Consider the following 18,033-nt stretch of genomic DNA (forward strand, 5'->3'; position numbering starts at 1 on the left):
CTGAACCACAGCGCGACACGATTGGCCAGGCTGAGCGGAACTTGATGCGCTTTGGTAAGCAGAAAGCGTCAGGAGACCTGCGGGGGGGGCAGCAGTGATGCCTTCACCGCTGTCGGAAAACATAGCTTCAGAGTTTGAGCGCACGTTGACAAGGAAACGTAAACAAGTCCGATTGTATGGTATATACTGTATGTAGACTGTGTTAACAGAATATCCCGAATCGTTGCAGATTCAAATATGAGAAAAAGTCAAAATATATGAAAACTAAAAACATAAAGTAAATAAGATTCTCTGAAACACAACAGTAAAACTGCCGATGCGTGCATACGCGCCGCCATCACGGGCAACAGGGGGGCTCAGTGTATAGTTGCTTTCGTCAACAAAAATTATGACCAAACATCGTCGTCAACGAACTTTTATCGCGTGATGAGACGCAACGAAAATGCTGGTCGTGTGACGATGTCTATAACTAAATGTATAATGCAATATTATTGACGAAAAAAACGAGACTAAATGTGGCCACAAAATCACACAAAATGTGTATTGGATGTATTCTTGAGTCTATAAGGTAACAATAATATAATAACCTTTTTTGAAATGGGTTTGGCTAAAAGAAACTTTTGGTTTCCTCTATACTACTAGGTACTTATACTATATTGACTGGGTTAAATAGAATTGCATTACTAAAAAGAGACTAAAATACAATTTTCATTGACTAAAACTAGACTAAATGTAATCAGTTTTCGTCGACTAATACTAGACTAGACTAAAAAGAGTACGAATGTGACTAAAACTAATAAAAACTAAAATGACAGCTTTACACAAAGACTTGACTAAAACTAAAATTAAAACAGGCCACCAAAAACAACTATAGTTCAGTGTCTTGCCCAAGGACACTTCGACATGTGGACTGCAGGCACCGAGATTCGAAGCTTCAAAACGCAGACAGACTTGATCTGACATTACTTTATGCCCCTACAATATTTGTTCAAAAAGTAACTTATTTCCCCCTTTTCATGCATCCACCAAACACAATTTGATTATGAGCCTGTTTTAATTTGTTAGTAAAGACTGAATGTCAGGGGAAAAGTCTAAAAACATTAACTTGTGTTGCTCTGTTGTTTTTAATTATTACAAACACACAAACACTGGGCCTATTGTTAAGTATTCCTGTCTAATGTTAATTATTCCCGTTGTCTATAGGGATGCAGCTTACATTTTTATTATCAGCTGATCTATTGGTTAGTCTATTTTCATGACTGATTAAGTTAAACCTTTACAGTTGCTCAGAGCGCAAGGTGATATCTTCATCTTGCTTATTGTCCGACCAAACTTTGGAAACCCAAACATAGGCTATTCGATTTACACATATGTCAAAGAAAAATAGAAAGTCCTCACATCTGAGAAGCTGAAATGAGAGTAGCATAGGCCTATTTGCTTGAAAAATGACTGAAACAAGAATTAATGATTGAAACCGTTGCAGATGAATTTTCTAAGGCTCTTAAGTTCTGCTGATAGCTTTATTTAATTTTTCGAAAATACTTTATTAATGTTTTATAGATCAGTTATAAGACAAGAAAATCTCATTGGCTGCCTACCTTTTTATTAAGATACATCATGGAAGTATAAATGTTAATCACTCGTTAATAAAGGGCTTGAATTCATGAAGTCTAATTGTCTAAACTAATTTTGATTCAGACCATCTGCATCCGTGGATTGTGCCTTTAAGGTTGAAGCTGACGTGTAGCTTTCACTTTCGCTTTAGCTATCAAAGCGTATGATAGTGTAGGCATATATACCAATTAAATGTTAGGGTATTTATTAATAAAAACCGACCACAACTGCTGATCGATACAGCAAATATTTCCAGGTACCCTACAGCTGTAGGTGTACTATATGAAAGCGGAACTTACTCAACGGGAGTTTTTAGTCGTGCGTCATTCCTTTTTCCAGTTTCTCTCGCTGTAAGGTCAGTGTTTTTTTTTACTTCAGTTTAGACACATTTTTTGTGGGTGTGTTGATCATTACATCAGCCTCCATTGCTGTCGACCAATATCAGCTACCATTCCACTTCCTACAAACATTCATGGCATCTCCAGAACAACACCTGCCTCAGGTAATCCCTCAGATGATAGAGGCTCTAAGCAGCACGGAAGTCGCGGCGCTCATTTATTTGTGTGGACGCTCGGAGACGGACAGCAGCTCGGTTGATGTGAAGGAGATGCTGGAATCTAAGGTAATACTCCACGAGAACAGTCTGCTGTTTCTGGCAGCGCTCATGTGGCAGCTGAGACGTTTGGACATCATGAGAAAGCTGTTTAAGACCAGCAGGGAGGAGTTGGAGAGGATTACCAAAAACAGACATGTTCTGCCAAGATTCAGGTATGATATCTGATGAGTCATAAATAATATACAATCCAAATCGACCGGGTTCTTTAAGTAATCGTGGTTTCTCTTACTGCAGAGTATTGATGGTTAATATAAATGAGGACATTGCCAGCGATGATCTCAGCAGTTTGAAATTCCTGTTAAGCACCACAATACCACGTGATAAGACAGAAAGAGCAAAGGTTAGTTAACAGCGTAGGAGGGGAGATTTTTTTTTGTTTTTTTTTTGCATGTCAAAGCAGTTGTCCATTCCATTCAGACAAGAGGAATAACTCCCCCCTCTCCCCCACAGAATTTCCTGGATGTGGTCATTGAACTTGAGAAGCTGGATTTAGTTGCTCCTGAAAGAGTGGACTTCTTGGAGGAATGTTTCATAAACATTGGCAGGGTTGACATAGCCAAAAAAGTAGCTGCTTACAAGATGCCAGGTGAGTTCACATATGTATCACGAGCAAGAGTATTCCCATTGGCAAAATATGAAAAAGGAAATTCTCAGGTGAGATTTCAAAGTTTGAGCTGTGTGGTGTGAACCGTTTACACATTGTTTAGCCAGGGAATTGCTAAAAATGGGAACTGAGTGTGAATGAATATGTTCTGCTGACATTCAAATTCCCCCAAAGAATGTCACTGCTGCATTACATAGCTCCTACACCAAAGAAATGAAAGCAAAACATGTTTTACATAGGGCAGACACATTCTTGAAATCATTTAGTGTAGCCTGTGGAAGAACATCTATTATACATTGAGTTATACAGTAAAATATAAAGTACTGATATTTCAATTACAGTGGCAATTGGAACAGGAAACATAGGATTAGATCCTGACCAAGTAACTTAACATGTATAAAAAATGTGCAATATTTGAACAAATAAGAGTAGAAAAGTAATCATGAGGTACTTTAAACGATACTTTATGACTCATATTTACTTGAATTTCTGACTGTGTACACCTTTTACAGCTGCAACACCTGAACAGCATTCTTCTCAAGTGCAAAGGTGCAGAAATCCCGTGAGTATGACACTGTACGAAGGTTAACATATCATTTTCCTCTCTAATAAAACTACTACTCTCTAATAAAACTATTTCCTCTTTAGTGTCCACCCCCCACCGCAAATAGTTCTCATTCTGTACAGCAAACAAGACAAGGACAGCCCCTCCATACTGGTAAGACATTACTAAAGATAGTTAAATGACTCCTTGTACTGGCAGATGTTATTTTAGACAGGGCTTTGTAATAGCTACCCATTCAAAACAACTGGAAAGCCCCATGCCAGGTTTGATGTTCATGTTACTGTATTACTCTTTGCTAACAGCCCCAGAAAACTTATCAGTGCCTGTATCTATGAGGCAGAACTATCAGGTAAGGTTTGCACTTATTAAAAGACCATTTTCTTTTATTTTTCAAGTGTTTAATTAGTACGGTGCATTTATAAAGCTGCCTTTATTCCCTCCTTTGCATTTCAGAATCCAGTCCAGTCGTACAAATTTAACACTGATCCCAGAGGAGTTTGTATTATCATTGACTGTGTGGGGAATGATGGAGGTGAGGCACAAAACATTTTGTACATACACATAGTGGTGAAATATGTATTCACATCCTCATAAGTAAAAGTAGCAATACCACAAGGTAAAAATTACAAGTAAGATCCTAGTAAAAATATAATTAGAAAAAGGTACTTAAAGAAAAATGGCTCTTCACTGGCAAATAATCCTATCTGGCATTGCTAGTTTTTAACACCGATATAGTGAAAAGCTGCTTATAATGTCATATATTAATTGAGGTGGAAACTACCTTACTAATTTATATACAGTTTGGTATAGGCCAGGGGTTTCCAACCTTGGGGCTGGTCCCCTCCAAAGACAGATTTAAGGGTTTGTGAGCTGATGAAAGGCAAAGGAAAAAAGTTTTTCTAAACAAATATGTATTAATTGTTCAAGCTTTTCTTCTAACCTTGCTTTTTGGTAAATAATAGATCATATTGTGGCCTCAAACAGGTATTTAAATGAAACCACATGAGAGGTTTATAGGGGAAATGTCTCTTTGGTAGAACTGAAAAACAGCTCATGTAAGATTTTTTTTTTGTCATGGGGGTCACCCTGGAACTGTAAATTGTTTTAGTGATAAAACTTAAAACTGAAAATCAGGTTTTATCCTTCCTTACTTCCTCAGACATGTTGGAACAGACATTTACGGCTCTTCACTTCAATGTGATCCTCTACAAGTGGCTGAGTGTGGATGACACGCTTTCCGCTCTCAGAGGGATAGTCAGACAGAGAGAGAACCACAGAGGTGATGGGTTTGTCTGTTGCATCATTAGTCGTGGTACAGCTCATAACCTCCTGTGTACAGACTCGTACAGTGCAGGTATATACCTAGACAGTATCCGACGTCTTTTCACTGCTGATGCATGCCCCATGTTGGTTGGCAAGCCCAAACTGTTCTTCATCCAGAGGTACAAAACCCCAGAGTTTCAGTTCCATGCCAGGATGCACCATCGGGATGAGGATCTTGAGACAGATGGGTGTGATGGGTTGTCCAGGTACAATTGCATCCCCACAGATGCAGACGTGTTCTGGAGTCACTGTTGGACAGATGAACACCAACTGGAGCAAGGACATCATCGCTCTGTTTACCTGAAGTCTCTGACAGATGCCTTACATAAAGGCCAGAGGAGGTATGCTCAGCAGCAAATTTAGATTCTATTAAGCATTAGACACACTTCATATAATCTGTGAACCACAGAAGCTCCAGACTAAACTGTTGTCTTGTTTGTGTTCTGACAGGAAAACCAGTCTTCTTGATATTCATACTGAGGTGAATGGGGTCATCTTTGAACATAACAAGAAGAATCCTGGAGCAAACTACCACATTGATCTGAAACATACACTAAGGAAAGAGCTTTGCTTCTAGTAGAGCGTTTAGTACCATCACATTCGCACAACGCTCACTCCCTTCCTGTGGGCTACCTGTTCAGTGTATATACAGAGACACCTACTGGTTGTGTTGATTCAAAACTGTCACAGTTTGAAGGAGCAAGTGTTTTGTTTTAATTTGTATGTTTTTGCACATATATTTATTAATCATTTGCTAACCTATGTCCCACCCTTCTTTTGCCCTTTCTTGCCTTTCAAAGTGCAGCTAAAAAATTAGAAATGTGAGAACTTGTGAAGCAGGCCACCATATGTTTGATGTGTTATATCTATCTATCTTCATTTTTCATTTAATTTATTTTATTGTTTGATTATTCACTTTATTTTACTATGTGATTTCATTTTTTCTATTTTAATCTTTTTGTAAAAAAACATCTTGTAATGTAACTTGTTAAAAAAATGATGTAGTGATAATATACGCATTACTTCTTTTTGTATTCCACCATACGCAGTGCAGCTATACAAGGTAACTGTGACAATACACTATATTTAATTTGTTTATTTTCATTTTATTTTATTGTCTTATTTCGTGATCTTATTTTTGAAGTTTGCATATTTTTGTAAAGAACATTTTGTAATGCATTTTAACATAAAAATGTAGATAACTATATACAGCCGCAAATCCTGTTACCTTAAAATATATGTACCACCGTCAATTAAAATGTTCGATACTTCCAGAAAAGTAAGTTCTCTGATACAAAATACTGTAGTTTGAAAAAACAGACTGTTTACATTCCATCCTTCTGAGCAAAATAAAGTTTTATATACGTACCTTCAAAGCTTAGAAACACTTCCAACATATATATATATATATATATTCATATATATATATGTTATATGCCATGGTCATGTTTATGTTAGATTTCCTACACTACAATAAAGGTAAAGAAAAATGACTGAAATGTAATGATCAATATGTTGCTGTTGATCGCATGATAGCCAACATCAGTATTGTTTGATTCCAACAGGCAGGACTACATCTGGTAACAATGTGCTGAGTATTCAGCCTTAACAGTATGTTTACATGCTTTTCTGAGCATTTACTTCATGCCAAGCACTTTGTCACTTTAAAACATCTAAATCATTTCATAATATGTTTATTATTTACTTTGACACTATGTCAGTGCCTCAGCTCAAATCCTTTTACAGTAGCACTTTAACTCCAACTGACCCTTCAACTGTGCTTACACTTAAATTGGCACTTAATTCAGTGTTCTCATTTACACTAGTGACATTTTAATAGAGCTGAAACACGTGAATCAATTAATTGATTTACAGAAAAATCATGTGGTTGCAAATGCAACTGATTTCATAACTGATTCTTTTCAAACAAGAAGATGAGAAACATTCTCAAGTTGTTAATGTCAGGGTTAAACTGATGATATGTGTGCACTACTACCAGCTATACTTGTTAAACTTGTTTATTTAAGAGTACTCAGCATTTTACAGAGTAAATACAGCTAGGCTCATCCTTAAATGAAAATGAAACCCTTCAAAGCACAGTTTCATCCTTCCATCCACCCATTATCTATACTGCTTATTCCTGAATAGGGTTGCGGGAAACAGAGTTTCCATGCTCTGTAAATAATGAAGCAGGTGCTTGTTTTTCCAAAGCTTTTCTTTATTCAATGAGACTCACTATTCAAACATTTTTCGTTAGGTTGTTACCTAATAAAATTAGCTGAGATGTGACAAAGAGCTGTGAAAAAGCCATACTAATTAATGATCCACATTATGTGTGACCCACTTTCATGTCAACTCTACAGACTAAGTCCTAGAACCTGAAAAAATAGAAAACCCTTTCATGCATAATTAAATCCTGCACTGAGCCGTTTCTCTCTCTGTTAGGAAATGTGCAAAGGTGCACATTTTGATAAGCACATTAACCTCCACTGAGGCCCATAATGGGATAGATGTGTTGTTAAGTGTGGCTCCCAAACCAATCTATATCTGTCCAGTTTCCTCTTCCTGCTCTCCACATGTGGCATCCTGCCCTGATTCAGCTTTGATAGGAGCAGGCCTATCTCCTTGACTCCTATGTCTGCTGCTTCTTTCTGGCTTTTGTTCCACTGACATACTCTGCTCCCTCCTCAGCTTCTTGCAGCTCTTAGACACTTCAATAGCCCTGAAATGACTAGTTGATTAATTAATTAGACGATTGACAAAAAGTAACCTGCTGAATAATCATTTTCAAGCAAAGATAATAACTTAAACTTTCAGCAGCAAGAAAATGCTAATTTTCTTCAGAAACTGCCATTTGTAATTGTGAGTGTAGCTCTATAGGTTTTTGAATACAATCTGTTACACCATCTGACCACCGACCCACTGAGATAAGATACTGCTTTGCCATCAGAGTGCCATTGGCCAGCTGATGATTAAATTATAACCTAATACTTTACTACTCCTAAAATATCGTTTGGGCTGGAGACAAATTCCTTGTATTTTTGATAATACTTGGCAATAAAGTTTACGCTTAAGATGCTTAAGAGATCATAAGAATCAGTTATGAAGTTTTTTGTAATAAATAAAAAACAAATCTAATACTACGATAGCATTTCTCAGGTGACTGCTAGATCGAGAATTGAAATTAGCTGCTGACTGGATTAACAGTAACAATCTTGTTTTAAATGTGTCTAAAACAACCAGTATGATAATAGGCACAAATTAATCTCTGAGTTAAAGCTTGAGCTGGCTGTAAATAATAAGCCAATTAAACAAGTAGATGATACTAATGTGCTGAGAATTATAATAGATAATAAATTGTCTTTGGATAAATATACAGAGAGATTGATAGCTAAAATGGAAACATGTTTGTTTGTAATTTAGAGATGTACAAAATATTTAACATAACAGACAATAAAACAAGTAATTCTAGCTCTGGTTTTGTCTCAGTTAAAATATTGTTCTGTAGTTTGACCTGGTACTTCATTAGGTAATATTAATAAATTACACTTGGTCCAGAGTAAGGCAGCATGAGTAGCTCTTGGTTGTGGAATAAGATGTTATGCTTTTCCCAGTTAGAGGTTAAAAACAGACTATTGTATTTATTGATGGAATGTCATGAGAACAAAGAATCAAAACATTACTTACATTAAGTTATCTTTCTGTACTGATACACATATCTATTTAACAAGACATGCTGTTGGAGGTGGTTTCATTGGGCTCAGATCTAAAACTAAGGCAGTTCCATGTACATCCAGTTTATATTACTCAACAAAGTAATGTTAATTGTTTAAAAAGTTATTAAATTATTAGTATTTGAGAAGTAACCTAAGAAATTAGGTTTACTGTTATATGTAAATGTTTCTATGGGCATGTTAAGATGAGTTGAGATTATTGTGTTAAATGATGATTAATTCAATCGCTGAATGTCTTTTGTATTTGCATGGGTGGTAATTAGGTTACACTGGTTTTGTCTTGATTGTTATGTTGGGGTGATGTGTAGTGACTATGTGTATTATTGTATTGTTATTATGCTGTAATGATTATAAATACAGAAGACCCCAGGAAGAATAGCTGAGGCAGGTTCTGCAGCAGCACTGGCTGTGACAGCAGGAGGCAGGCGCGTTATGTGCGGGAGCATCGTGAAGCAGCGTGCGGCACACGAACACGAGAGCGGGCCTCGGGAGCGCGCACGGTCGGCGGTGCTGTTGCTGTGATGCAATGGCGACTGCGCCGTGGGAAGCGAGCGAGGAGTTGAATGAGTTCTCTGCACAGTTGAAGAGAAGCAGCCGCCAACAGTTAGGACACCGAGGGGGCTGAGGGACAGACCGCAGGCACGCAGACGCTGGCAGGGCACTGTCCTGCCACGCTACCTGGAAACACACAGCCAGGTGTGTCTGCCAGGCTTGCAGCTAGTCCTGTCATGACGGTTGGAGAGGTTTCTCACACATCTGTACGACGTTGCAGCGACACGGGAGACGCACCAACACCCTGTTTGCCCTCTCTAGTCGAAACCCAAGTGAGAAGGCGTTGTTGCTCGTAAAACCTTCATCTCCGGTGGCATTGTCCTTCTCACCGGAGACCCAGTGGACCTATTCGTGCTTCGTACTCGACCACCATGGCAGAGAGAACCTCGACCGGGCTGCTAACGATGATGTTGGAGCCCACGCCGGCCGTCGCTATGACCCTGCCGGCGGAGGTCCGGGAGAAGCTGGCGGAGCTGGAGCTGGAGCTCTCGGAAGGTAAGCTGACAATATGTACACAAACTACCGCAGCGTGTGGCCAACATACTCTGTTTTCCTCGAAAGAGGGGCTTTAGACATTTATAGATAAATGACAGCTACGAGAACCACCGCCCTTTATCTTGGCTTTGTGGCTCGTGCCTGAAACCCTGCCAGCATCATCTACTGCTGCTATCAGTCATTACCAAAGCTCAACTTCTGCCTGTAGTTTTTCCTCACGACTGCGACCTGCAGAATAGGGACTTGCTAAACTAACCTAGAAGTGGCTGCTTAATAGGCTGCATTGTTTTATTTCACGTCTAAATGGAGCCGAGCCGTCCCCACTGTCCTGAAGTTTGAGACACGACACGTCCAGACCCCAAATCACTGTTTGCCCTCATGCTAACAGCTGAGCCGACACACCCATGCTGCTGTTTTGTAGTTTTCACATAACCAGACGGTCTGTAAAGGAAAGTTAAGAACTAATGAGCTACCTGTGCCCCCTCCCACGCCCCAATAAACTACCAGTAGGATACTACATTGTGAACTTTGCCCTGTAGAAATAAAACTTGTATATGTGTAGGCATGTAATCCCTGATCTTCCATTTGCACTTTGATCAACTTTAGTATAAAAGGAGCAGCTTTGGAGCATAGAGATGCATCAGCAGGTCTATAAAAACCATTAAATGTTTTTAAACATCAGTTCTTAACTCACTAAGCTTTTAATTCCAACATTAAACATTTATTATGATTTGGGTTTTTGTTGTATTTTTCATTTTTAAACACTCCGGTGATTCAGATAAACTCTACTTACATGTCATACACTTGTAAGAGAATGTCGATTCAATATAAAATAGGTTCCTAACAATTGCACGTGTCACTCAGCACTTTTGAGAGTAAATAATGCTGGGCTCATCCTTCTGTTGAGTAGAAATCCATAAATGCACAGTTTCTGTGCACTATAAATAATAAAGTGGATGCTTGTTTAGAAAGCTTTTTTTCTTCTAGTTGTTCAACGAGACTCCTTGTCCAGCTGTTCATCTGTTTGAGTGGTTCTCACTTGGTAAAATTAGCTGAGCTGCTAAAGTCGTACTAATTAATGACCCACGTTAGGCCTGATTTGATTTGTGGATTTGACCCCTGGGTGTGACCCTATATCAACAAGTGTAGCCCTAGAACTTGAAATAATAGAAGATCTTCTGGTGCATACTAGTTGAATCCTGTGTTGAGTCTTTTTTTCTTTCCATGTTGGCTTTCTGCAGCAGCACCATACCGGCATTTGGAGCAGACCAAAAGGTGCACACTTTGATAAGCCCATTAGCTGCCACTGAGGCCCCTAATGAGACAGACATGTGTTGAAGAGGGGCTACCAAACCAATCTATATCTGTCCAGTTTCCTCTTCCTGCTCTCTATATGCTGCATCCTGTCATGCTGGTGCTCTGATAGCAGTATCTCACTGACTCATGTGTCTTTTGCTTCTCTTTCTGGCTTTTCTTTCACAGACACACTCTGCTCTCTCTCTCTCTTTCTCTGCCTCTCCCCACCTCCATACTCCCCCTGTTTATTCTCAGATCAAAGAAGTGTGTGTCATTTTCATTCAGGTAAAAAGAATTCACCATCTTTTTTTTTTTTTTTTTTTTTTTTTTTTTTTTTTCCTCAATTTTTTTTTCTTTTTGCTTCTTATGAACTTTTCACCTCGCGATGATTGATGCCCTTCAATTGCTTCCCTGTGCATCCTGAAATAGGATAATAGACGACTCGTTTTATTGGATGGAGATGGGAACCTGCAGGCCCTTTACCCTTTCCAGTGAACTCTTCTCACAGGGATTTAACATCAGGCATGTCTGTGCGTGACAGTGAGAGACATGTCTCAGTTTTAAGCTTGTGTGTGGGGGAACATTGTACTGTTTATGCAGTTGAATTGTATGTTTTTTTTGAAGCAGTATAGCAACAGCTGCCACTGGAATAACACCTGGCTGAGACAGTCCAGCAGCACGGCTGTATTCCAGTATCGGCATCTGAGGCCTGCTGTTGTGTGAAGTAAACAATCTGTGCGCTCTTATTGTGGTTATAATAAATAGTGTTTCCTTAAGAGATGCGTTCATCTTTAATTTCTCTTGTGTTTTTAATTCTTGGTGAATGTTTGTCCTAAAATGTACTGCTCTCAGAAGAGTTTGTGTTTATGAGAGTATGCAACTCAGTCATCCAGTCATTTCTGATGACCTCTGCTGTATATCAGGCCACTTTGTCACTTTCAATGTACAGTGATTTAGTTTTTCCTCAAACTTACCCCAGTGCTTTTTCTGTTATTTAGTGGGTTTATGTAGTTTAAATATTTTGAAACCGCTTTACTGTGTAGTCTTGGGGCCTTTTTGTGACGTGTATGTGTGTATGTACAGTGGGTACAGAAAGTATTCAGACCCCCTTAAATTTTTCACTCTTTGTTATATTGCAGCCATATGCTAAAATCATTTAAGTTCTTTTTTTTTCCTCATTAATGTACACACAGCACCCCATATTGACAGAAAAACACAGAATTTCTGTTCAGGGTTATAAAACACCTGTTAGTTATTTAGCATTTGTCCCTTACTTTAAATAGTTTAACAAGCATCTTTAGGCTTTTTAAAATAAACGGAAATACTTTGATATTGTGAAAATATATTGCTTTAATCTGTTTACCCTTTACTTTATGTAAGGATTAAACAAATGTAACATGTTTAATCTATGAGCTTTAAGGGTTCTGGCAGTGGGTTTTATTTAGCCTTTGGATAGAGCTAGGCTAGCTGTGTTCTTAAGCATGTAGCACTTCAAACACAGACATTTCATGTGAAATAGCGCTTGAAATGGACTTTGGCAGAAAGAAATTGTTCATGTATGACACTTTGTTCACTGATAGTAAAAAGCTGACTGACAAAATTAGTTTTTAGGGCCTTGAATCAGTGCTGTTATCCAGCCAATGTGATAATTCTGCTTTGTGACACAGGCTTTTTCCCAACAATGCTGGTAGAGTGAAATCTCCTCCTACCAAATTCTGTGCATCATAGTTATTGGAAAGGAGCTGTATTATTTCTCTGCTGACCTGGATGCAGATGCGTGGTCAAAAGATGGGGCGTAAAGGAGGGCAAGAAGATGGATGATCCCCATTATCTCCTGCAGGGAGGAAAGAGAGGGAGATGTGTCTGCTGGGTAATTCATAGGCACTCTATCATTCTCTGCTTTTCTTTCCTACTCCTCTGTTTGCTCTCTAAACCCTCTGATTACAAAATATTTTTAGTTCGGTGATGGTGTTTACTGCAAAACCGCCAACCCCCTGTTTGGTCATTGTGCTCGTTTTGTCTGCTTCCATTCAGCAAACATCCACAAAGGAGCATGAGCAGGGGGTTGGTAGTTTAAGTGCTGCTTGGCTTGTTTATTTGGATTCATTGAGAAAATAAAGTAGCAGGTTTGAGCTGTTTTGGAAGACGAGCCAGCAGCGGAAATTGTGGCTCATATATGACAGAATCACATTGTTCTTTATTATAGCACAGGTTGTCCAGTCAGTTTTATAAGACACCGCTTTCATTCGTTCTTGTTCTTATGTGTCCTATTGCTGTGGTGGCCCAGTATGGTGTCGGGTGGTCAGTGAAGTAAATGGATGGGGAATGAATACACCAACTTACACTGGCTTGATGGTGTTAATGATCAGTGGTGTGTGTTAGGACTGTACGTCTCCATATGTGGCAAACTCGCTCACAAGGTGATAACAGATGAAAATGGTAGTCCCTGTTCTGAGTGAGATAATCATTAGTTACTTTAGTGTTGCAGCCATACTTTAAAGCTTTTTTTTTTTTTTTGTAAAAGCCAGTATGAGTTTCTGTTTGATTATGGTTTGCTGGAAATCCACCAGCGCGATGCCCAGGTGGCTGCTGATTGTATATTTGCTGACCAGATGTCTGAGTGCTCTGTGGCCTCAGGACTTAGAACCAGCTGAAATCCCTGCATTGCGGTCTTGGCTTGTTAAAGGATAAGGTTGGCCATTTTTTTTATATTAACAGTATTTTTAGCACTACCCATACAGAGACTAAAATCAACAGTCCTGTATTAGCTTATGTGTCTGTGCCATAGACCTCCATTGTTGTCAAAGAACATTTAAAACACATCAGGAAGGCACACTGCTGCACCTGGTGCCATTTGGAACATCTGGGGCAACATTTTTGTAAAATATCAGGGCCTGGTGTTTCATAATGAGGAAACATGTCAACCGGTGCAGCAGTGTGTTCCACTGATTTGTTTTTGTATAACAATGGAGGTCTATGGCACAGATGAATAAAATAACCCAGGACTGACACACATTAACAGTGCATAGAGGAAAATCATTGTCTCTGTATGGGGAGTTTTAAAAATACTGTTAATATAGAAAATGACTGACGCTATTGTTTAATACCTGTAAAGTAAAAAAAAAAGGAATATCAATAACTTCTGCTCTTATGACTACAATTTAATACACAGTTCTAAAATGCATGGCCACTAAAGGCACATTTACCCAAATATCTTTGTTTTTCAGTGTTTGGCTTCTCATCCAGTAATAGCACCATACGATGACGTGTTTTATAGGCTTTTTATACATTTAACGTCACATTCATGAGCTTGCATACAAGGTGGGATTTGTGGATACTGTAGCTTTGGTGGCTAGCAGTTTTAGAAAATGTCTTTTTGGAAAGTATGAGTGGAAGCGCTGGCCTTCAGAATGTAAGGAAAGCCCACTCAGTGCAGGGAAAGACCGCTCATTGTGTCATTCCTCTCTGTGGGCACTTACTCCCACCACCAACTCATGAAGAAAGAACTTCCACCGGCCTCACCCTGTGAGCCTATTGTTGAGCAAAACCAAATGTTTGATAAATGTAGAATCACATTCTGCATTAAGAGCTTTGAGAGGGTGATTTCTGGGAGGGACCCTGTACATGGCTGCTGGTTCACTCTGTAATAGGATCCAAATGAGAAGAATGTTGAGCCTTGGAGTGAGCTGACTGCTGTAGCTGCTGTCCAGTTCAGAGATGAGGAGGTAGCTATGCTGTACCCCTGGTGTAGAGGAGGATTAAACGTGGAGGGTCATAAATATTTCAAGGGGGTACCTCAAAGCAGAATAGAGCTGTGCTTTTATACCGTCTGTATGCAATCTGCACATTTGTGTGCATCTTTGGTTACACGTTATGTTGCTATTAATGATAAGTTAATCACAAGATTAATGGACTAATCAGAAAATAACTGTTTCAAGAAAGATTTCCATGGCAACTTTTTTTCACCCCTGCGGCAGTGTTGACAGAAAGCTTTCGGTTCACATGGATTTTCAGGTTTGTTATGAAAGTTTAGGTACACAAAAGCTTTTCCCACTCCCTTTCACCTGATTCAACAATATGACACTGACTTACTGGTACTACTTTGGATTCTGTATTTTTATTTTGACTGCTACTCAAGGTTAAATGGGCTGCTGTTAAATGTATGATGTATTTCTTTTAGTTTCCTGTTGTCTTAAGTGTCCTGCAGTTGAGTTCCCATAACATTTTAAATCAAATTGCTGTATATGAGCAGTAAGTTTCTTTGTTCAGGTCCATCAGTGACTTGGCTCTCTGCTAAGACAACAGTGGAACGATGGAGCCAGCTTCCAACCAGGCCACCATCCTGTCCAGCCTGCTGCAGAGACACAGATGAACTATGTGGTTGGTCCAAAGGTGCATTTGGTAGCAACCAACAAGGGACGTGTGCAGCTATTTACAGAACTTGATTTTTTTTTTTTTATATCCATGGGTGCCAAGTCCTGTGCCCCTTGTGCTAGTTGTTACACTGTTTGTGTCTGTGTCTGAGAGACCTGGCATGTTCACTGGGGAGCAGGGCAGTGCAGTGGGTGCTAGTGCCAGGGAGATCTGCTGACCAAACAAGCCACATGCCCCTGATCAGTGGCACATTGCAGAATTCACCCTGCTCAGTGCATCGCATTCTTGTTCCCAGTAAGGCTTTTGTTCTGTCTCCATCAGCATTCTGTGGTACATTCTCTTCTGCCCATTCTCCTACCTGTGTCTACATCTTTGATCCTGTGCCCATCTGGTGGAGACAGGGGCTTTGCATGAGAGTCGGATGGCAGCTAACAATCCCCACTCAGCCAGCACTGCAGCCCAATCTGGACTCTGTCTCAAGCTGCTGAGAATTAACTCGCAAAAGATAAAAAGTCTGAATGTTTTCTGCATAAGTACAGTATGCTCACAACATTTGTACTGCAGTGTTTGGTTGCAGTGGATAGGAGGGTGTTGTAGGGCTGAGACCAGTGAGCTGTGCTGGGACCCTTTATACATTAAGGTTTTTCAGAGCCCAAGGTTCATCACTGGTCCTTCATTACATCTCTTTCTTGCCAATTATTTCCCTGCTGTCTGTGACCTTAATTATTCTTGCTTAATTGTTGACTTCTGCATTTACTAACAACTAACCCATGTCCTCATACATTCCTCTGTAGCTTTATTAAAATGCATTGACTGTTGCAGCAAAGGCAGCAGCTTTTGTTAAGCATGCCAATAATGTTAATGTAATTTAAAGAGTAGATGTTCAGTGGTAATATTGCAGCATCTTGGACTGTCAAGCTGCTCAAGTTCTGCCTTTGCTGTCACGGTTCCCTATTCACATGTCATCCCTTAACAGTTAACAGCATCGGAGAAGCTCATGACTGACTATCAAATCATTTGCTGGTTCTTGCCATCTTGTTGATTATAGTGCAGTTAAACAGGCGGACAGTGACAAGAATTGGCAGTGTTTAATTAAAATGTATGATGAAGATAATTCATTCCAGAAGAGGGACTGTAATTATGTACTGGTCAGTGCCATCAACACCTATTAGCTTCTCTTGACCTTCTTGGACCTGCAGCTAGCAGAGGTCAGCCTGAACAGCATGACGGGACCATGAGGAGTCATCGAACTTAGCTCTATCAGCAGCTGGTCAACAAGCAGCTCAGTGAAAGTCTGGAAGAAGAACTACAAAGGGCAACTTTTTTTTTGAGCACTAATACCCCAGGTGGTATTAGTGCTCAAATCCTAATATAACAGTGCCACTTTACTGAAAATAGATGCCATCTTTTTGACAGTAAATTTATAGTGTTGTGTGTTTCTTATTTGCCAAGTCTGATTACTGTGCTCTGACAGTAATGTCACTAGAAAAAGTGTGAAGGTTTTGAGAAGGTCATGAATAAGTTTAGAATTCTTTGCTCACTCAATCAATGTGTAAACCTGCTCAGATGCGGTGTGTGGATCAGAGATAAACACGGTGCTTGTGAGGCTTCCTGGTGGAAAACAAACAGACGGAAAATGCCTGGAATGTGCCGTGACCTATCAACTTAACCGTGAGGAGAGGGGTTTCCAAATACCCAACACTGCTGGAGGCCATGATACATAAAACAAACACGCGGATAGCACACTAGGTTGCCCAGGCTTTTAATAGAACAAGGCCAACTTGCTCTCCTCCCTCTGCCTCGTTCCCTGAGATGTCCCAGTAGAATATGAGACGTAAGCAACAGAGAAGAATAGTCAGTTTTTTGTGTGTGTGAAGCTAAAGCCAGGCTTTTTTTAGATGTAAAACATAACTCGGCAGACTCGGCTCACATACGGTACCAGAAAATGTTTTTTCAGCCTGTGTGATTTGAGCAAACAGGCAGTTTTAGGTGAACTGTGAGCTCCCTGCTATAGCACTCCAGAGACTTTCCCCTGTGTATTATTCAGCACGTACCTGTAGTCGGAAAGAAAGGAGAGACACAAAGCGAGGGCAAGTTAGGACTGCATTTAAAGCTCCTAGGGCATAACTGACAACCTGTGGAGACTTCTCAGCATTTAACAAATGCTATCTAATGTTTGTAAGTCGTAAATCATTTTGATCCAAGCTGTTTTTATGTATATGAGACAGTTTGTTTCCTGAGCCAGTCCTTGGTGCTGTATTTAGGAATTGAGAGCCAAGTTATAATAAATGAGTGCATGTTTGATTGTGATTAAGACTGTATTACAATTTTAATGTCGGCTTACTCATATCTTCTCAGCCATGAGGTAGAAACACAGTAATATATTGAGACTACCTGGAAAAACTAACACCCCACTCCACTTGCCCTCCAATCTGAAGATTAGGATCCAGTGGTTGAGGGACCGTTTCTTGATCAAAACACATTTAAAGGTTTTTACTGAGCAAATTAATGGTAGTCCACCTGGTTATTAACTATAACTATATTTGTTTTAACCACTACACATTACCTAAATATTTCCCTCATATCTTTATATTCCTCTTTAGCTATGAAAAGATAACCAAACCCATACTTTCAGTGGCTTTTTCTAGTCAGGTACTATCTAAGGAGATTACATCAAACCTCCATCCATTCCCGAGTCATGATGTATGAATGTGGTTTCTGATATGAGTTCAAAGTCTAAAGTAAGTACTGTGGTGTTTTCCCTGGCACTGCCTTTAACACAGATGTTTCTGCTGATAAGGAGTTCACAGAGGAGTGTTACTGTAGTTGTACTCTGGGCTGCATGAAGTACTGCAGTAGT

At 39.5% G+C, this 18,033-nt stretch overlaps 3 protein-coding genes across 3 annotated transcripts in view; 2 read left to right on the forward strand and 1 right to left on the reverse strand.

The window, feature by feature from the left end:
* LOC109957131 (protein FAM126B-like) overlaps window positions 1–1,998 on the reverse strand; it is a 36,910-nt gene extending 34,912 nt beyond the window's left edge. Inside the window, exon 1 of the mRNA XM_020594772.1 lies at window positions 1,914–1,998. The gene's annotated coding sequence lies outside the window, so the exon portion shown is untranslated. The remainder of the gene's footprint in view (window positions 1–1,913) is intronic.
* On the forward strand, window positions 1,717–5,871 carry cflarb (CASP8 and FADD-like apoptosis regulator b). Its single transcript, XM_020594780.1, has 10 exons — window positions 1,717–1,969; window positions 2,060–2,382; window positions 2,465–2,570; window positions 2,681–2,816; window positions 3,347–3,396; window positions 3,483–3,552; window positions 3,702–3,748; window positions 3,853–3,931; window positions 4,559–5,063; window positions 5,173–5,871. Exons 2-10 carry the CDS (start codon window positions 2,087–2,089, stop codon window positions 5,297–5,299), a joined length of 1,416 nt encoding a protein of 471 aa, XP_020450436.1. The 5' UTR covers window positions 1,717–1,969; window positions 2,060–2,086; the 3' UTR covers window positions 5,300–5,871.
* Window positions 5,872–8,824: 2,953 nt separating this feature from the next.
* The window catches only part of dip2a (disco-interacting protein 2 homolog A), a 72,259-nt gene continuing 63,050 nt past the window's right edge, over window positions 8,825–18,033 (forward strand). Inside the window, exon 1 of the mRNA XM_020594671.1 lies at window positions 8,825–9,503. Within this exon, the coding sequence (XP_020450327.1) occupies window positions 9,380–9,503 (124 nt within the window). The 5' untranslated portion in view covers window positions 8,825–9,379. The remainder of the gene's footprint in view (window positions 9,504–18,033) is intronic.

Source organism: Monopterus albus, unplaced genomic scaffold (genome assembly GCF_001952655.1).
Source record: "Monopterus albus unplaced genomic scaffold, M_albus_1.0 scaffold24.1, whole genome shotgun sequence".
Classification (NCBI taxonomy): Eukaryota; Metazoa; Chordata; class Actinopteri; order Synbranchiformes; family Synbranchidae; genus Monopterus; species Monopterus albus.